The sequence below is a fragment of the Podarcis muralis genome, chromosome 1 (genome assembly GCF_964188315.1).
Source record: "Podarcis muralis chromosome 1, rPodMur119.hap1.1, whole genome shotgun sequence".
Lineage (NCBI taxonomy): Eukaryota > Metazoa > Chordata > Lepidosauria > Squamata > Lacertidae > Podarcis > Podarcis muralis.
Genome location: NC_135655.1, coordinates 76,735,099 through 76,753,703, shown reverse-complemented (window position 1 = coordinate 76,753,703; position 18,605 = coordinate 76,735,099). Strand labels below are relative to the sequence as shown.

Genomic DNA, 18,605 nt, shown 5'->3' with positions numbered 1-18,605 from the left:
ACACTTGGCATTTAATCTAGAGGACATGCGAAAAAGGCTGAAACTGCGCTGTGAATCAGGAAGTCCATGTTTTAGCTAGCTGGCAAGTAAGTCTCTCTCTCTGCCTTAATTTCCCCATGCACAGTGTGTGTGTGTGTGTGTGTGTGTGTGTGTGTGCGCGCGCGCGCTACAAAGTTGTTGTAATGGTTACAACTTGATAATGCACATGAAGCAACTTGAATGCAATGAAAATGTAAAGGGATATTATTGCATGCCTTGGCGTGTTAGAATTGCTCAGAGCTTTTCACCGCATGGGTACTTTGCACAAGAAGGAAATGTTGGCTGTATTTGTGTTTGCTCTCCTTGCTTGCTTTATATCTTTATCTAATAAACAAAGGAATGCAAGCACTCCTCACTGATGCTGGGGTAAATATTAAGCATGATGGAAAGGAATTTAGCAGTGCAACTCCTCCTAAAGCCTGCCAGCATACTGTCAATAAAGCAGTGCATTGCTATCGGAACAGACATAAAAACAAGCCTGAGCCAAACCTCACTGAAAATCACAGCATGTATTCCATCAATGTCAATTGAGAGACTGACCTTTTAATCAGCAGCCCACTGTGATGGTATTGCCATGTACTTCTTCCTAACAGCAGCAGGCTATGCAGAAGCCTCTGGGACAGCTGAAAGTGCGTAAGAAGCTTATATTTCCTAAGGGTAATTTAATATAGTACATATTTTCCTACCTGGAGATAATCCTTATGTAGAAAAAAGTAGGTACATTGTCATGTACAGCACAACGTGCTTTTTTACAGTCACAAGTACGTGAATGTGGCAGCTAACATGCACGGCAGCACCTGACATTCACAAGAGGGGCTGCTCCAGTTTGGCATAGATGGGAAACACAAACAATGCATGTATTCTTTATTTGCTAATTCAGTAGGTGTCCGCAGCCTAGGCTCCTGGGCACTATAATACATCTAAGCTGTTTTGATCTTTCAGGGGTTTGTCAACCACCATGAACAACCAAAGAGCAGCTAGAGTTGCCACTAAAGCAGAAATGAATTTGCTCCTCAAAAATCGTCTTTGAATTATTCATTGTGAACTTTCAACATGGAATATTCATTGGATATTCTCAGAATCTAGTATCTAGAATTGGCAGTAGATTATATTGGAGTCCAGCCTTTGGCATCTGGCTGCTGATGGGATTTGGTACGCAATGATATTTCAGACACCTTATGCAATATCATATTTAATGCTGCCAAAATGAAAAAAAAAACAATTTAAACAAACCAATAATGCATTCAAATTTCAAGATAAAAATGGAGTAAAATGTTGCCAGATTTAAAATATTTACTGGTATTTAAATCAAGCTGCTATGTTTTTTTCTGGTATAAAGTCTGCAGTTTTTCCAAGCAGGAAGATGTAGTGATGGCAAAGCTTCACCTACTCCATTTCTGTTTGTGCTGCCAAAAAAAGAAATGCAGCAACCCATCACTTGTGCTCATTACTGCAATGTATAATTCAATACTGCTGGCTGCTACCTTCCTAAATAGCTACCTTTTAGTGTAACCCATGGGTGGAGCTTGGCAGTTTCATGGGGCATGTGCTCGGTTGGAAACAATCCTGCTCTGAAACTGAGAGTGCTCCAGGCTTTGGCGTATAGTGCAATAATGATTGTGATAATAAATGAACTCTTATGCAATATTTTCCATCCTTGAAACATGCAACAGTGTGGATCTGCTCACTCTTGTTACATTGAAGTGTCATTGCATATATGCAGGTAGCATTTTAAGAGCTTTGTGGTAGATACATTAAATTGTGTACCTTGGATTCTAAGAGCTAACAAATGTAGTTGGTCCTCTCTGCAATAAAACTAATAATAATAATAATAATAATAATAATAATAATAATAATAATAATATTTGTGTGTGTGGCACTTCTATGGTTAAAAATAAACCCCTTCCCACAATCAATACACAATATAAATATTTAGCTTCAAATACAATAAAATGACAACGTTTCATGTTATCATTTATTTTTACACACCTGTGTGTAAAACTTGGTAGGCCAGGTGAGAAAGAACAGGTAAGAACTAGAAATAATTCTAAAAGCACATCCAGCCTAGCAAAAACACTTAAGTTCCATACATCTTTCACCAGGATCATTTTCTAAATGCAACAACCCAATAGCATCCTGTTTAATACAACGGAACAGAAACAAGTCTTTAGGGCAGCTGGCATGAACCTGTGGCCCTTCAGGTGCCATTGGACTTTGATTCCCATCAGTTCCAACCAGCAGAGACTATGGAAACTGTAGTCCAGCAGGTTCCCTATCCTTGCTTTAGGGACAGGCAGCAGGTTATGAGGCTTGATGAAGCCTTACTGGCAAAGCAATCCACAAGCACGGACCCATTGCCAAAAACCAAAAGCCCTCTTTTTTGTGCCCACCAACCCAGTTGTTCCTACAGGCAGGCTTGTCAGTAGAGCTTCAGATGAATGATCTCAGTGCGGGCAGGCTAATATGGGCCAAATTAATCCTTCAAGTAACTTGGTCTCCAACTGTTTAAGGGTTAATACCAGCCCTTTAAAATGGGGTGCTGGTTATGTTCCAAAACACACACACACACACACACACACACACACAAAATTATGATTTAAAAACACCTGAGCCAACATATAAGAGGTCTCTCTTTATTCTATTATTAAGCCTTTAGTGGTGTACGCGTGTTTTCTTTCAAAGTCTTGTTTTGCTCCCAGTATCAGTAATGGTGAAAGAGAGAGACACACACCCCAGTATTTCAAATATAATCTGCATTTCTTCCTGTTCTTTGGGTGTGTCCTGGAAGATAGAGAAACGATGCTGCAGAATGAATACAAAGCATTGGCAAAAGGTGGTGTTTCTTCCCCTTAGTCAATATTTGTTTCTCACATTTGGTGGGTTTGTGTTTATTCCTGCTTTGCTGCCAGGTGGAAAAAATAAAGCCAAAATAAGCAGAAAGAGATCTCCTAGAACCTGGATTGTATATGGCTGTTGTAAACTGGGCTGATATGCAACAGCCTTTTCATTTTTCTAGGCTGTGTTTTTTTTTGGGGGGGGGGGGAACAGATCTAGTTTATAACTAGAGTTGCCTTCTGTTATGTAGTAGTCTTATCCTCCACGGACCTGCATAATCCCCTTTTAAAGTTGTCCATCACTACATTTTGTGGAAGCAAATTCCCTTGTTTAACTATGTGCTATGTGAAGAATCACTTTTTTTTAATCTGTCTTGAATCTTCCACAATTCAGCTCAGCTCATACTTACCTGTATTATTTGATAAGTGTCATTTTTTGATTTTTGCATATTAAGTTGCTGTTAAAACACAGACGCAAGCCAGTCACTAATCATCACTTTATGCACCTACTGTGGATGTAAAACTAGAGTCCCGCTTGCTACAGCAGGTGGGTAAAGAGGATGAGGAAGAATGAGAGGTGCAAATGCAACATCTTTGCTTAATCTCATGGAGCATTCAGAGGCTAAGGCAGAACCTAAGTGAAAACTTAGCAGCTCTAACTGGATTTCACACTATTGTCTTTGAATCCGGAGCTACAGGATTTGTCCCACAAAGGGTACAATGTAGTAGGGACACAGTTTGAATTGTCTGGCTGGATTAGTAAACAGCATAAATAAATTTGATGATGAAACAAAAGGGCGTACTCATTGTGTTCCTGTTGGGTGAAGCTTGTAGCATAATGGAAATAAGGCAGGAAAAAAACACAGATTAGATAGTAAACCAACAAACCAAAGAATATGAGAGAGGGAGAGAGTAAGATGCTTGCCAGGTGTGTTTTTAGAAGAGCCTGATTATCATCTGAAGATAGCATCTCACAGCAACAAAGCAACATTGTTCTAGTTCTGTTGTATTTAAACAGAAGTCAATGGCTCCCCACAAAGGAAAATGGAAACGTTTTATTTTCCTCTTGCCTTGTCCATCTTACAACTGCGTTCTTTGGATATATGATACTTATTAACCACAGCTTAGAGCCTTAGAGAGTTTCTTCCAACCTGAATAACACTGAGGCAACTAATATCACATGAATATAAGCGTAATAATACTGGAGAAAATCCCTAAGAGGTGAACCAGATCCATCAGCTTCCCTGCTTCTCTTTGGCACAGAAGAAATGCAAAAGATTCACAAGTAAGGGTTCTGAATTTGTTCTGCTGATGCATCTGCACAGCTCTGTTATGGTGTGTGTGGCTGCACCCACATGCATGTCCAGCACTCACATGTTTTCAGTGCACTACGCTGAGAGGATTGGGATCTTTCTCTGGAGTCAGTACATGTGTCCATTACGAATGCATGTAAACCCTTAACTTTATGCCCCATAAAGAAGTTGTACACACCAAGAAGTAGAGAAAGCTTGGTTTATTACATGAAATGAAAGAGACAGTGTATGCTTCAGACACCCAGGTTAAAGATAGGTGGGCACCAAATCATACAGCACAAACACACCTTGATCTAAGGAGTCCCTATCTACCCAAAAGCCAGGAGGTAGATGCAACAATGTACCACAGACCCACACTAAGGGCGGGCGGGGGGGGGGGAGAGAACAGGAAGGTGGATATATGTGATCTTGAAGCCTAATGGAACTCAAAGTCTCAGGGATCAGGGATCTGTGCCTTCTGGAAGAATTAAACTATTCCTATCCTGTGCCAGACAGATAACAGAAATCTCTCATTCATATTGTTGGTTTGTGCCCATGGAGATGATCCTTGAGATGAGGATGCAAAGAGGGTGCCCCATTAGAGCATGTGAGCTACCTGACTAATGAAAATCTGGGGTTTAAGTACTATCTGGGGCCAGCAATTCCCTATGGAAAGGGGATGGGCTTCTTCAGTGATTGAGTGCAGTAACACCTAAACTCCTTTGTACCATTGCTTATTTTCTAATAATAATAATAATAATAATAATAATAATAATAATAATAATAATTTATTATTTGTACCCCACCCATCTGGCTGGGTTTCCCCAGCCACTCTGGGCGGCTTCCATAAAAACCAAAGATACAGTAAAATATCACAGATTAAAAACTTCCCTGAACAGGGCTGCCTTAAGATGCCTTCTGAATGTCAGGTAGTTATTTATCGCTTTGACATCTGATGGGAGGGTGTTCCACAGGGCGGGCGCCACTACCGAGAAGGCCCTCTGCCTGGTTCCCTGTAACTTGGCTTCTCGCAATGAGGGAACCGCCAGAAGGCCCTCGGAGCTGGACCTCAGTGTCCGGGCAGAACGATGGGGGAGGAGACGCTCCTTCTACACATTCCTGTCTGTTTATTAGTCTGTTTACTTCTCTGCATTTGAAGTTGAAAGGCCATAACCTTAGCGAGAGATGACTAACTTGTTATTTGTACATTTCCTGAATTAATACTTTACCTTTGGAGGAAGCTTCTGTTGTCAATGCGGAACCCAATTCTTTTCTTGCAGGAGGGGATCATTAAACTTTGCTGGTAACCCGGGATTAGTGTGCTGATCTTTACATTAAGTATTAGGTCAGGATTCTTACTCATACCTTCCAGATCACGTTTAAGGTAAGAACTAGTGCCAGGGTCAAGCATAGTTCATTATGGACGTTTCATATTCAACTAATGCCAGTTGTGCTAGTGCCATGATCCACTGAAACAAACCACGTGAAAAGTCCTGATTGGCAAACAGCAAACATCAGCAGCTCTACTTCCAGGAGGCTATTACTGCATCTCCATCTCACTGGGCAAGCTGCACCACTTTATACATCCACATATGGACAACAATGTTGGTTATGAATACTGTATAAAGGTTTTTGCAATTTCTAATATTGGGGTGTCATTTGTAAAGTTGATTTTCCGTTTTTGCTACCACCCGGCATAAGTATCAATTTGTAAGTATCAAACAAGTTAACAAACCGTACTTAACTATATAACACAGTGGTTGTGATCAAATCATAGCACTTTTACCTGACATTATAGTGTTATGAATATAACTGCTGCATGATTGCATGAAACAACGAAAATGTACCAGTAATAGCCCAGCTCATACATTTATCAAACCCTCCTGATACATCTGAGTATCAGGCAATATGTTACGTTTCTTTGGGGAGGGGGAAGAAATCTTGTTACTTGTCACAATTAAAAAATGGTCTTTTATCTATAATGTCAGAAGCCATTTCCAATAGACACCTTCCAGATTTTGTGTAAGCACATCCCAAATGCAACAGTTAGCATAGCAATGAATAGTCTGCCTACAGGGAAGTAACATCACCTTTTCCTAGGTATGAGAGAGAGCGCAGTTTATTGCTTGGGACATGCAATATCCCTGTACCAAAATGCTATTTGGAAGAAAGGTAATGAGCACTGTACAAATGGGAAAGCACTTTTTAATAGGCAGTAAACTAAACGTGCAGAAAGCCCTCTCCCAACACTCAATTCATTGATACATTAAAAAAGGTGGTGTGACTAGCAGGGCTAGTTGGGGAGCGGGAAAAGAGGGCCATTTGACCCAGTGCCTCAAACTCAAAGGGGGGGGGGCTCAGCTTACTAAATTTGTTGATTTCCCCCACATTTGATAAGTTTCACAACTTGTTTTCATGCACATTAGACCAAAATGTGACACACATTTTCAGAACAGCAATGTTAAGCTAATAAGAGATGTGATTTTATGAAAGATATTTTTGTTGTTATTAACTGATATGGATTTAGTCATATTAAAGATTTTAAAATGTCAGTTCTGATAGCACAAAATTATAGTGAACATGCCATCTCAGATTAGCTGATTATATGAACAAACCACTCACTCTTGGGGGCGGGAGTGCCTTCTTTTATTTTGGCATGCTTTAATTTTTAATTTTAATTTTTATGGCTGAGGGCCTCAAAAGATGAAAGTGGCGTAGGTCTCTCTTGACCTCTGAGAGGTCCTGGGAACTAGACTTTCAGGAACCTTTAACAATGTAAACAGAACATAGCATGTAAATAGAGCATAGCATGAAGTTAGGGTATTGCAGTGACCTAGGAACCAACAGACTCTGGTCTTCAAGATAACCTTTATTGACTATAAGGTTATGAAATCTAATTCACAGGCATAGCTTGTACATTTTTTGCTGGCTAATCTAGGACAAGGACCAAGGGGTCAGAGAAGGAATGTTTATATTCTCATGGGTGTAATGTTCATTCACAGGTGATAGTTGTTCTTCTCCATTGTTATTTGTTTGAGCTATTTCATTCCAAATCTCAAAGGCTCTTTCAGTTGCATGATGAAATGCAGGCAGAAAACCTACTGCTTTGGAGCTATTTCCACATTCCCCCACCCCCTTTTCTTTTTAAAATAAATCCACATTTACTAGTTGGATGCAGAGGAATGGTGGGAGGAACCAACTGAGGAACCAAGAAAGCTCAGGGCTCAGGGAGTGGTGGTGGGACAACCATGAGTGGTCAGAGGGAGAAGAGGGAGGAAATCGGGAGAAGAGGAAGGTGGAGGTGGCAGAAGCTGAAGAGGTAACAGGGCTTAGTGAGCTGGGAGAATCTGTGGCAGAGAGCAGTCAAAAACCAGAGGCAGAAGCTGAAGCAGGAGAGTGGGCAGATGAAGGCCAAGAGGCAGATATGAACCAGACTGTTGAAGAGTCACTGGTATCTCCCCCTCCTGCTGCAACAAGCTCCCCTCCCCCTTTGTCTCCCAGAAAGCAATTTGCCCTAACATAATGTATGTTATTTTTATGCATACTTTAGTATATGCATTCTTAATATGTGCATTATGTTATCCCTACTCCTTCTCAATTAATAGCAAATGTGCCAGTCTTCACAGGTGTGCTTCCTGATGGTGATGTGAAATCTGGGAATACAGGTATAAATTATGAATGGTTGTATTCCATGCACGCTTACTTGGGAGTAACTCCAACTTATTTCCATGGGACTTGTATTTGAAGAGTATGATGCTGCATAGGACTGAGCTGTTCATTTAGAATTAAAATCAGTCTTCATCAGTTCACTTCAAAGCCTGTGGGCAGAATCTTTCATCTTATTCTATTTTGGTGGCCTCCTATCCTCTTCCTGTGTTCACGGTGTTCCAGCATCAAGAGCTGGAACACATTCTAAACTTGTACTCCCTGCAATAGGCAAAGACATTACCTTGTGTATCTCACCAGGTTCCAGTCCTTTTTGCCAATTAAATAAATGACTGCCTATTAATGAGATTTGTTTATTATTAAAATTTAATCTTTCTCCTCACCTAGTTCCATCATCTTTACTAGTCTATAATTAAAGTAAAGCTAAGAAACCTGGGGTACGTATTTGGCCTCATTCAAATTATACCCCCTGAATGTAAGCTGAGATACATGTTTACCATACTGCAGTCTAAATCCTTTATTATTCTAATCCCTTGCTTGGGCTGCTGGCAATATAGAAATTGGTTTTCTGTGACTCTTAAATCTACAGTAATGTGTTGGGGTGGTTTTGTTCTTGTTTTATATATTTTTTTTAATATGATGCAAACTGATTTGAACTGATGAAAAAGCCCTGTAGAAATATTTTAATAATAATAATAAAAAACACAATAAAGGGCAGGATTCACTAAGGAGCCCCATTAGCTGAAGCCGTACATAAGAGCTTTCACTTGCACAACAGGGCTTTTCTCCTCTCCTCTCCTCTCCTCTCCTCTCCTCTCCTCTCCTCTCCTCTCCTCTCTCCTCTCCTCTCCTCTCCTCTCCTCTTCTCGTACCCCTGAAATGGGCTCTGGTGGGGTCCAGAGAACCTTCAGAACATCTCCCTGGAGGAGGACAAGGGGGATCATTCCATCCGGAAAGCTGCAATGCTTGCATAGATGGAACATTTGTAAAAGCCCAAAGTGGAATCCCACCCATAGTAACTAAAGGTGCAATCCTATACTAACTTGTCTGACAGTAAGCCCCCTTGAATTCACTGGACAATGTACAAGATTACACTGTAAGCTTCGGCAACTGTTCTTAAAAGATCTGAGCTACCTAGCAGCTTGGGGTTCACTTAGCTCACATAGGAGCTTAGCAGACTTGCAACATGCTTTGCAAGCCCAGCTCTTGGGAGTTCTTACCTTCATGGCCACATGGATGAGGATCTGCTTTCCAAGCTGGAGTGAGAGGGAGAGTAGCCTTAACCATTAAGTGCCTTGCATTCAAAGTGGGCGTGTTACTATTAGCAGGTCTTCCTATAATTGAGGAACTAGGCATGGTGAATCGTCTACCAGCCTCTTAGTGACAGGCACTGACTCTAAAGCCAGGTAATCTTCACTAGCTTTTACTCTGTAAAAGTTGTGCATGAATGAAATAAAGAAGATAGGAAAATAAAAAAACTCCACAAGAGCAGAAAACTATGGACAGTTGTCATGGGGGACTGACTGATCAAGTCTCATTCCCTGATTAATGGAATGCCGAGCCAAAAATTGTTTTGGAGGGTGGAACTCTAGAACGATATTCAACAGTTCTTTACTTGCTTGGTAGTGAGTCCCACTGAACATGATGGGGTTTACTTCTGAGTAGATATGTATAAGGTTGCACTGTTAGGAGAGTCTCCTGCAGCCTCAGTCACCTTCATACTGTCAGTATTGTCCAGGAAAGATTCATACACATACAGAAATTTTGATGTGTGCAGTTAAAGTGTGGGTTTTTTAATGGACTTTTTGCAGTTACAAAAGTGAAGGGAAAATGCACTCCATAGTGTGGAATAAACAAATGAATAACAGGGAAGATATATAACTATTGTGCAAGCAAATTAGGATGAATGTTCATTGTCCCCACAAACAAATCAAAACAAATGCTGAATAAAGACCAGGCATCGTCTAACCTCCACATAAGCTTTGTGTAAGCAAATCAGGACAAATGCTCAATAAACAAGTCAACTAGAGGAGGCCCTTGTGAGCCAGAAATGGGATCTTTTAGAGTACAAGCAATGTTTCTCAGGTTTTTCTTTTTTATGTGCTGCAGCCCTACACTCTGTGGTATTCTGCATTAGAGCACATATATCCCTCCCCTACTTTGCATGTGGTTATTTTTAGCCTTATAGTACAACCCAGATGAACAGAAGAACCCAATCTTCATCAGAGGGGTCTTGTGTTATTTCCCCTCTAGCCAACCTGCATTGTTGTGTAAAAAAGATTTGTCATGCCACAGGGAGAGCTGTTCAAGAAAAGCAAGCCCAAAGTCCCCTTGGCAAATGGTGTGTGTGTGTGTGTGTGTGTGTGTGTGTGTGTACACTTGTGCAGTTCTTTGGATCTTGATCTAAGTACTTGAATTTAACCAGGTTGATCAGGATTTAACTGGTTGAATCCAGCCTCTCTTGCTTAACTGTTTTGCTTAGCAAACCATTCCTGTAACATCAATTCCTCCCAGTAGGAATTGCTGAGCAAAAACATTCTTGTGTGTTCCTTCTCCCGTTCTGTTGTCCTAATGTCCTACTCTTTCCCTCCCTCAACACTCCTGCTGTCAAGTTATGATTCAAATACCTCTCCTACTTATATTGGTACTGAGCATTGGGGTTTATGTGCAGCACAGGGCTATGTACAAAAAACATAACACAAACAACAGTACAAGTATAACAGGAAAAATAAATATAAATGCTTTTAATTGATGGTTGAAGACCAACAATGAGGGTTACAGACATGCCTCTGGGGGAGATCATTCCAGGGTGAGGGCCCCACCATGCAGACCCCCCTCTCCTGGACCAATCTTAAGCATCAACTGTTTCGTGGCTTTTGTTTGGGGCAATGTGACTGGCACTGTGTGTATCTGAGGTTCTACGTGGACTACAGTTTTTTCTGAGAAGTGCAAGTGACATGCTAAAAGTTATTTATTTCCCACTGTACACACACTTTTTTATTTCCCATTATATTATTTATATTTTTCTCACTTTCCTATTCTTTAGGCCGCTTATAGTCAAGGAACCAGTAGAAATCGTCTTACTGGTGGCCTTTGAAATCATGGCAATGTGCTTGACTGCCTGTGCAATAAAAATGAGAATGCTGTTAATAACGTATTGCTAGCAGTGTTTGATTAATGCAATAAATGTAAAGGGGAAGGGAAGAAACCAAAGAGCCTATCCATGCAAGTTATAACTGGGCTTAAGGATCAAGCAAACATTAAAATGGGGGGGGGGGGGACGTGGGGTTCCTAACTTTGTTTATCCCTTATAACATTATTGTGAGAACAATGTGTTTAAGTGGGGGGAGGATTACAGAGTGGGAAAACAGCAAGCTTGAGATAACACTCAGGTAGATGGACTGACATAATAAAAGCCACTTTCACCTATTTATGTGGTTATCACACTTTCTGTAGTAACAGGGCCTTGAAGAGGCAGTTTATACCTTGAAACCAGAAGTGAGCCCAGTGTTAGAGGTGGTGTTTGCCTTAAATGTCCCAAATTCCTGCCCACCGTACCTCCTCTGTTAGAGCTCTCCTGTCCACAGTCTCCATAATCTCAGCAGCCTGCTTTGTACAGTCACTGGTCCTCTTAACCTGGGTTGAAGCTTTGACCAGCAGTGAGTCTCTAATTTTACGCAGGTATCTTTCACAGCCCTGTTGCCTCAGATCCTTTGACATGAAAAATGCCTGTAGTGAAAGGGATGCCTTACAAGTGAGCAACGACACCCCTCTCTTTGTAGGGTTGGGACCACACATATCCCAAGGTGATGTCTAGCTTGGCCCTTACTCTGCCAATCAATTGCCGTAAAAACTAAGCCTCGTTTCCTTTCCTTTCCTTTCTGCAGAGCAGAGGAAGAAGTATTCCAATTCTAACGTCATTATGCATGAGACGTCACAGTACCATGTACAGGTGAGTCAAGGAAACTCATATGAATGAGCAATAAATTGCATACAATTAGAAATGATACTGATATTGCACCATTTATAGGAGGACATTGATCCTTCTAGTTACATTTTTATAATCATGCTTCCTGGGTCATATGCTAGAAGATTTATTACAAACAATTAGTAGAAACTCAACACATCATGTGCTGGAGTTGCTGGAAGTTGGTAATGACTCTTGATCTTTGCCCTGCTTTCCCTTCGCTCAGGTGCTGGGGGAAATGTTCACTGGTTTCCTGTTCCCGGTGGCCTTGCAGAGATTATCTAGATCAGTGTTGGGTAATTTTAGGCTCTGTACCTAATAGCCTTACAGGGAGGCCCTTCTTTAAATGGTGATGTGCATGACTTCACTTACAAAATGTGATGGGGGCCACACAAACAACACATACATGGGCAGGGGTGCCAACTTGAATAAACTATTGAGGGGGCAAGTAATTGATCACATGATGGGGCACATCATTTGAATGGCAATGACCATCAACTTGGGGGGACCCTACCCCCTCAAATATTTTATTGGGGAGCAAAGGGACCTGGGCCCCTAGAAGTTGGCTCCTATGTACATGGGCATGTGCTTTACCAGTCTTTGCTGTTACATCTGCTTCAGCCCAAGCTGCACAAATCCTGGGAAAATGGCTTCCATGTGGCTAAGGAAAGGTACAAAGGCCTCTTTAGCTTAGGATCTTTCCTGATTATTGATTTTAGTGCAATGCATAATGCAACTCTTCCCTTTTGATTTAAGGATTCATTTCTCTTTCCTCCAGAACACTTTTTTAGCAAAGGATACTGTACCCTCCAGAAAGCTAACACCTTGGACAAGGATATTTATGTCATTTGTATCCAGCTTCTCTCAGGGGAACTTTACCAAGGGTTCATCTCATGACATGTTATCTTCATAACAGTCTGGGACAGGTTAGGCTGAGAGAGGGTGACTGACCCAAGTCACTGAGCAAATGTAATGGGTGAATTGAATTGAGCCACTGCAGTCTCCCCAGGCCAGCCCACTGACTCTGTTATGATCTATATTGACAAATCATCATCAGTGTCAAAGTCAAGGAGTGCTGCATGACAATGAGTTCTTATATATGTAATTTTCTTCCACATGTGGCTTAGTCTCAATGTAGGTCATTTAGTCCCTGAAGATGTGAATATCTGGGGTGTGTTGCCTTTGGGGAGGCAGAGGGAAAACAGGTTTCTCTCCCCCTCCAATCAAGGCCTGACATGCAAAAACTTGAAATTCTCTTGGAGGAAGGGAATTGGAAAGAAAACTGATAAAAGACGGTCTTTTTCAAAATGAGTGAAATGATGTTTAAGCAGTGTTTTAAAATAATATTGCTACACATGTATATACACTGCCACAAACCTTCTGGAGCCAAGACACTGTGGTAGTAATGTTAGTGGTAATAGTTATGCTGCTGTATTTGTCTGGATTAGAATTTAAGCAGGACTTGGGAAAAGCTCTGTAAAATATCCTGTGAATGTAAGAAGCTGAGCTGTATTGAATAAAATAATTGTTTTATCAAAGCCAGTTTTAGCTGCTCTGACTGGCAGCAGTAGCTCCCCCAAAGATCCTTTCCAGGGCTGCCCTTTGAGGGCCAATCTAGATATGCCCTTATGTGCATCTTTACATGTAATTTGCAGGTTTTTTAAAATGCAAATTGCATTAGTTGTATGTATTTATGGATCAAAACTGGGGTTGCCATACATCCAGAACTTCCTGGACATATCCGGAATACTGCAGTCGGAAGCAGCATCTGGGCGGAAATCGTTAGAATGTCCGGGAAAATCTGGATGTATGGCAACCCATGTCGGCAGTTTCATTTTTTGTGATTTTCCTTTGAATAGCTAAAAAAACAACAACAACAAAGTTCAACAAGTTTTCCCCAAAAAACGCAACAACTTTTCTGTCCTTTCCTCTTCTGCTGTGATTCTACAGAAAATTCCTCTACTGGCGCTCCTATTTGCTTTGCAGGGAATTGCCCACTGGAGCCATTGGCGGATAACAATTAGACCCAGGCAGCCAGTTGATGCTATTTTTAAGATGCATTTAACATCACTAGTTTGACCCTGAGACCCTTGTAACTGAAAATGCTGTGGGTTAATTTAACAAATATGGCATAGACTAGCCTTCCCCAACCATATTCCCTCCATATGCTTTGGACTACACTACAAGCCCCATCAGTCCTGACCACCATCAGGGCATCAGGTTGGGGAAGGCATGTGTAGACTGTGTTCACAGGTTTGTGTGAACATGTGAATGAGAGGTGATGGGACTGCCAGCTGCTATCCCTTTCCTCTTTACACATTCGTTCTACATGGATGAAAGCACAAACGCTCCACTTGTTTAGATTGCATGTTTAAATACTACTCTGTCTAAAACCGGCAAATAATAATCTGTTCCCACACATTTAAGAAAAGGGAGCAGATGGTGTAGCACCTAGGAAGACTGGAGCTGTATTTCCTTCCTTTTAAAGAAATCAAACACTGGACATATTTTTTGCAAATAAGCAATAAAATCATTGCAGTCACTTCCACTGGAAAGTAGACTTTACTCTCTCCTGCAACTAGAATGCATTTTGATCTCTGTTAATTATGGTTGCTCAGCTGTAAGCTGTTCTTTCCCCTTGAACTTTAGTCAAAGCAAGTGTGATAGCTGTCAAATTGGCAGTTTGTTCACACACATAGATATGCACCTGTATCTATCTATAGAGACAGACATTTACCAAACAGCATGTTTTTAATCTTCCTTTCTGTGCAAGTTTGTTGTTAGATTTTTGACTTTGTCAGTAAGCATAAAGGGTTACATCCTTGCATGACCAGGAGGAAGCCTGCACAACATATGTTTTCCTCCCCCTGTAGCCTTATGCACCCTGCAGAAAACCTCTCTAGGGAGTCAGGGGGACATGCCAAACATTGTGGGCTATGTCTTATGTGGCATCACCAAAAACTAGATGGAGGAATCTGGTTGCAGTGGAACACAAAATCTCTCCACTCAGTTCAGGATGATTCTGTACCACCACCCTATATGACACAGCCCACAATGCTTGGTACATTCCTCTTACCTTTTGGAGAGGTTTTGGAGAAAGATCTGTTGTGCAAGCTTGCTTTCTGCACATGTTGGATACAACTCTAAAATAACAGCAATCATTATCTTGCTTTATTGGCCCTCATGAAGCTGCTGGTAGGTGGAAATGACAGCTCCATATGAGCATAGCAGTTGTGCACAGACCACCGCCAACCGCAGCAACCCTAAGAGTGCCAATCTTACTCTAACAGTTCAAGGTCAACTATATGTTGCATCGTTTTAATGCACCAACCTGCAGTAAGATATCCTTATGTGCCCTATTCTATTGCAATGCCTCCTTGGGAAGGGGGCCTAGTCTTTTGGGTTTTCAAAATGGCATGTGTTTCAGGACTGAGGGAATAAAGCAGTTCAGGGTGTCAGCTTCTGTTGTCAGAATGGGGTGGAGGGGAGGAAGGTGTGAAACGGAGTTCTTGGAGAAGAGTTTGCCAAAATTTGAACACTGCTAATCTGGCAAGCTGTTTCCTTTGCGGTGGATACCGATGCCATGGATTAAGTATAATGTGAGAAAGGCAAATGTGCTCTCTTGCGCTTGCTTCATGCTTCCCTCTGCTGGCTGATAAAACCACAGAGGGAAGTATTATGCGATTTTTACTAAGACCAGGAAGAACAACAGTTCTAACTGGCAACAATGGCAAGCAAAGAGAGATTAGGAAAACACAGTCTTTTATGTGTGTATCCTTGCACTGCCCAGTGGCATTGCAGTGTTGCTTGCTCATGGCATTGTTATCAATACAAACCATACAAGAGCAGCCTGTGCATACAGATCCTGAGGTTTAGAGATCATGTCATGCTATAAAAGCTGAATGCTTTCTTAACCAGGACAACAGGTTTAGAGCTGAGCTGGAAATGACTGCAAGTACAATCATGCCTGGCTGACTTTCTACTGCCTGGAGAAAGCTACATTCCTAGCACTGGCACAAACAGACAACTGTGCAGTGTGGAGAGATGGAACTAAGAATGGGTCAACGCACAACATTACATTGTTTAGTTGTGTGCCTAATGCTGTTTTAAGCGTACACCTAAGAATGGGACATGCCAATGCAATCAACACATGTTTACAAGTATGTACTTACAAGCAGGTACATGAGGAGGGAGCCAGCATTGGTCTGCAGGCCAAGTGTACTCTGTGGCAAGTCCAGTTTTGATACCTCGTAATGTGATGTTTATATATGTACTGGAATCATCATCATCATCATTAGAAATTGTTCAGTTCACTGCTGTCAATCAAAGAAAGGTAGACCTGTAGGAAACATTTCTGTTTGCAACCACACCACAGAACCAGGGGTTGACCAGGCACTACTGTGCAGTTGTATGTGGAAAGAGTAAAAATCCATGTTGCTATTAGCTGCATTTGTTATGCAAGCAGGTGAGATTCCAACATAGCGACTGCATGAATTTTTTGAATTTTCAGCTCATATGGATTAAAATGGCTTGTGACCTCCTGCTTAATCGGAATACTTTCCTTTCTCCCTGCCCACCATTGTTTTTTCTCCTTTATAGCATTTAGCCACCTTCATCATGGATAAGAGTGAGGCCATTGTAACAGTGGACGATGCCATCAGGAAACTCAAACAGCTGGCTTCCAAAGAGAAGATCTGGGCCCAAGAGATGCTGTTGCAAGTGAATGACAAATCCATCCGACTGCTGGACTGCGAAACTCAGGTAAGCAGCAATTCACCATTCATATAACAAAAGCTCCCATAGAAATATCAAAATTTTGAAAAGAAGGGGGTCCATGGCTTGGCTTTTGCCAAGCATGTAAACTGGGGGATCTCCCACAAGACTCTCTGGCTGCATACACATCGTACATTTAAAGCACCCTCCCCCCCACAAAAAAATCTAGGGAACTGTAGTTTGCCCTTTACACAGCTGCAATTCGCAGCACCCTTCACAAACTGCAGTTCCTAGGATTCTTTGGGGGAAGTCGTGTACTTTAAATGCATTGCATGTACACTGTCTGCTAATTTTGCTGGTACAAATGAACATGGCTACACCTCTGGGAACAGCTTCTGTAGTGTTCCAGATCCTATTTCTGGCTGGGATTTGGTAGAGTATGTCACTCATGCACACAAGTTGTCTTTGCAAACATAGAAGTGACAAGTCTTTAAGACATTGTATTTTGACATGATGCTCAAGATTGGTAGCAAAGGGAGGAGGCAATACAATGAAGTTTTGTTGGCCTCCTTACAAAAACTTTGCCTCTCTTTCCTACCAGCTAAGAAACGCCCAGAAACTTCACATGTGCCAGCAACAATTTTGTCCAACTGCCTTCATGCAGCTATAGCTACTAATGGATTTAAAGTACACTGAGTGAATCAGATGCCATCGTCTTCATTGCCTCTTTTTCAGGAATGGTTATTACAATGAATAAATGCAGCTTGTAACTAAATGTGTCTGTCTGTCTGTCTGTCTGTCTGTCTGTCTGTCTCTCTCTCTCTCTCTCTCTCTCTCTCTCTCTCTCTCTCTCTCTCTCTGTCTCTGTCTCTCTCTGATTTGCCTTTCAGGAAGAGCTAGAGGACTTCCTTCTGCCAACAGTCCAGCTCTGCCAAACTGTGCTGAATCAGATGCGGTACTCATCCATACTCCTGCTAGTGTGTCAAGACTCAGAGCAGCACAAGCCTGACATTCATTTCTTTAATTGCGATGAGGTGGAGGTAAACAAGGGTGGGGAGAGGAGGGGAGGAAAAAACAACATGGTATATTTTAGCAGCTTGGTGCTAGATGAGAAAATGTTGGTGTGCAAGCATGACTCCACTGTGACCGTGTTCCAGCTCTGCAGCCACATGCAAGCAAGGACTTCCTGTTGTCAATATTAGCAGAGAAAAGCATTTCTTCTCTCCGCAGTGTTTAACGTGCAAGGGAAGGGATGTGCATACAGAAAACTCTTGATGGCAGGCAAGGACTGCCGTGCAAAGCTTTCGTGGGAGCGAATCTCACAAAATCTTTGCAATCACATATGGAACTGTGATTTCTAGTGTATTTGTAGCTGTGAAGCTAACACACACACACACACACACACAGAGAGAGAGAGAGAGAGAGAGAGAGAGAGAGAGAGAGAGAGAGCATAGTACAATGAAACATTTTTTAATGCAGCATTTGTTTATAAGACCTTGTTCCATTTGCATTCTTACATGCATTCTTAAATTTCTGCCATGAGCCATTTCTTCTCTTGAGACCAACCTGATCTTGTATTTTAGGCAGAGATGGTACATGAGGACATAGAAAGTGCACTTGCTGACCATAAGTTTGGAAAGAAGATACGGCCACAGACTCTCAAGTAAGTGGGTGCTGTGGACAGGCAGGCTCCAGCAAGTAAATTGGGAAGAAGCTTCGCTTGCCCTACTCTGCAGAAGTCACAAAGCTCATGATCCACCCTTAATTTAATTTCCTGCTCCTTTTAAGTTATTGAAGTACTAGGTGTGTCCCTTGGAGGTGAACACATTAGGATTAAAGGACAGTAAAATTAGGCACAGCCTTGTGAAATTTTGAGCAACAAGGGCAGAGAAACAAATAATAATAATAATAATAATAATAATAATAATAATAATAATAATAATAATTTTATTATTTCTATCCCACCCATCTGGCTGGGTTTCCCCAGCCACTCTGGGTGGCTTACAGCATATGTCTGGTGTGCTGCAAACATCATCTGGCAGCACAAACTCTTGTTTGTCCAAGGGATTATTTTTGATACCCTAACTTCTAAGG

At 41.5% G+C, this 18,605-nt stretch overlaps 1 protein-coding gene across 3 annotated transcripts in view; it reads left to right on the top strand.

Annotated features, from left to right (window-relative positions):
* The window catches only part of EPS8L2 (EPS8 signaling adaptor L2), an 88,276-nt gene that overhangs the window by 43,128 nt on the left and 26,543 nt on the right, over window positions 1-18,605 (top strand). For all 3 annotated transcript variants that reach the window (XM_028735171.2, XM_028735163.2, XM_028735181.2), the window contains 4 exons: window positions 11,719-11,783; window positions 16,398-16,559; window positions 17,402-17,551; window positions 18,095-18,174. In XM_028735171.2, coding sequence (XP_028591004.1) covers window positions 11,754-11,783; window positions 16,398-16,559; window positions 17,402-17,551; window positions 18,095-18,174 — 422 coding nt within the window. In that variant the 5' untranslated portion in view covers window positions 11,719-11,753. The remainder of the gene's footprint in view (window positions 1-11,718; window positions 11,784-16,397; window positions 16,560-17,401; window positions 17,552-18,094; window positions 18,175-18,605) is intronic.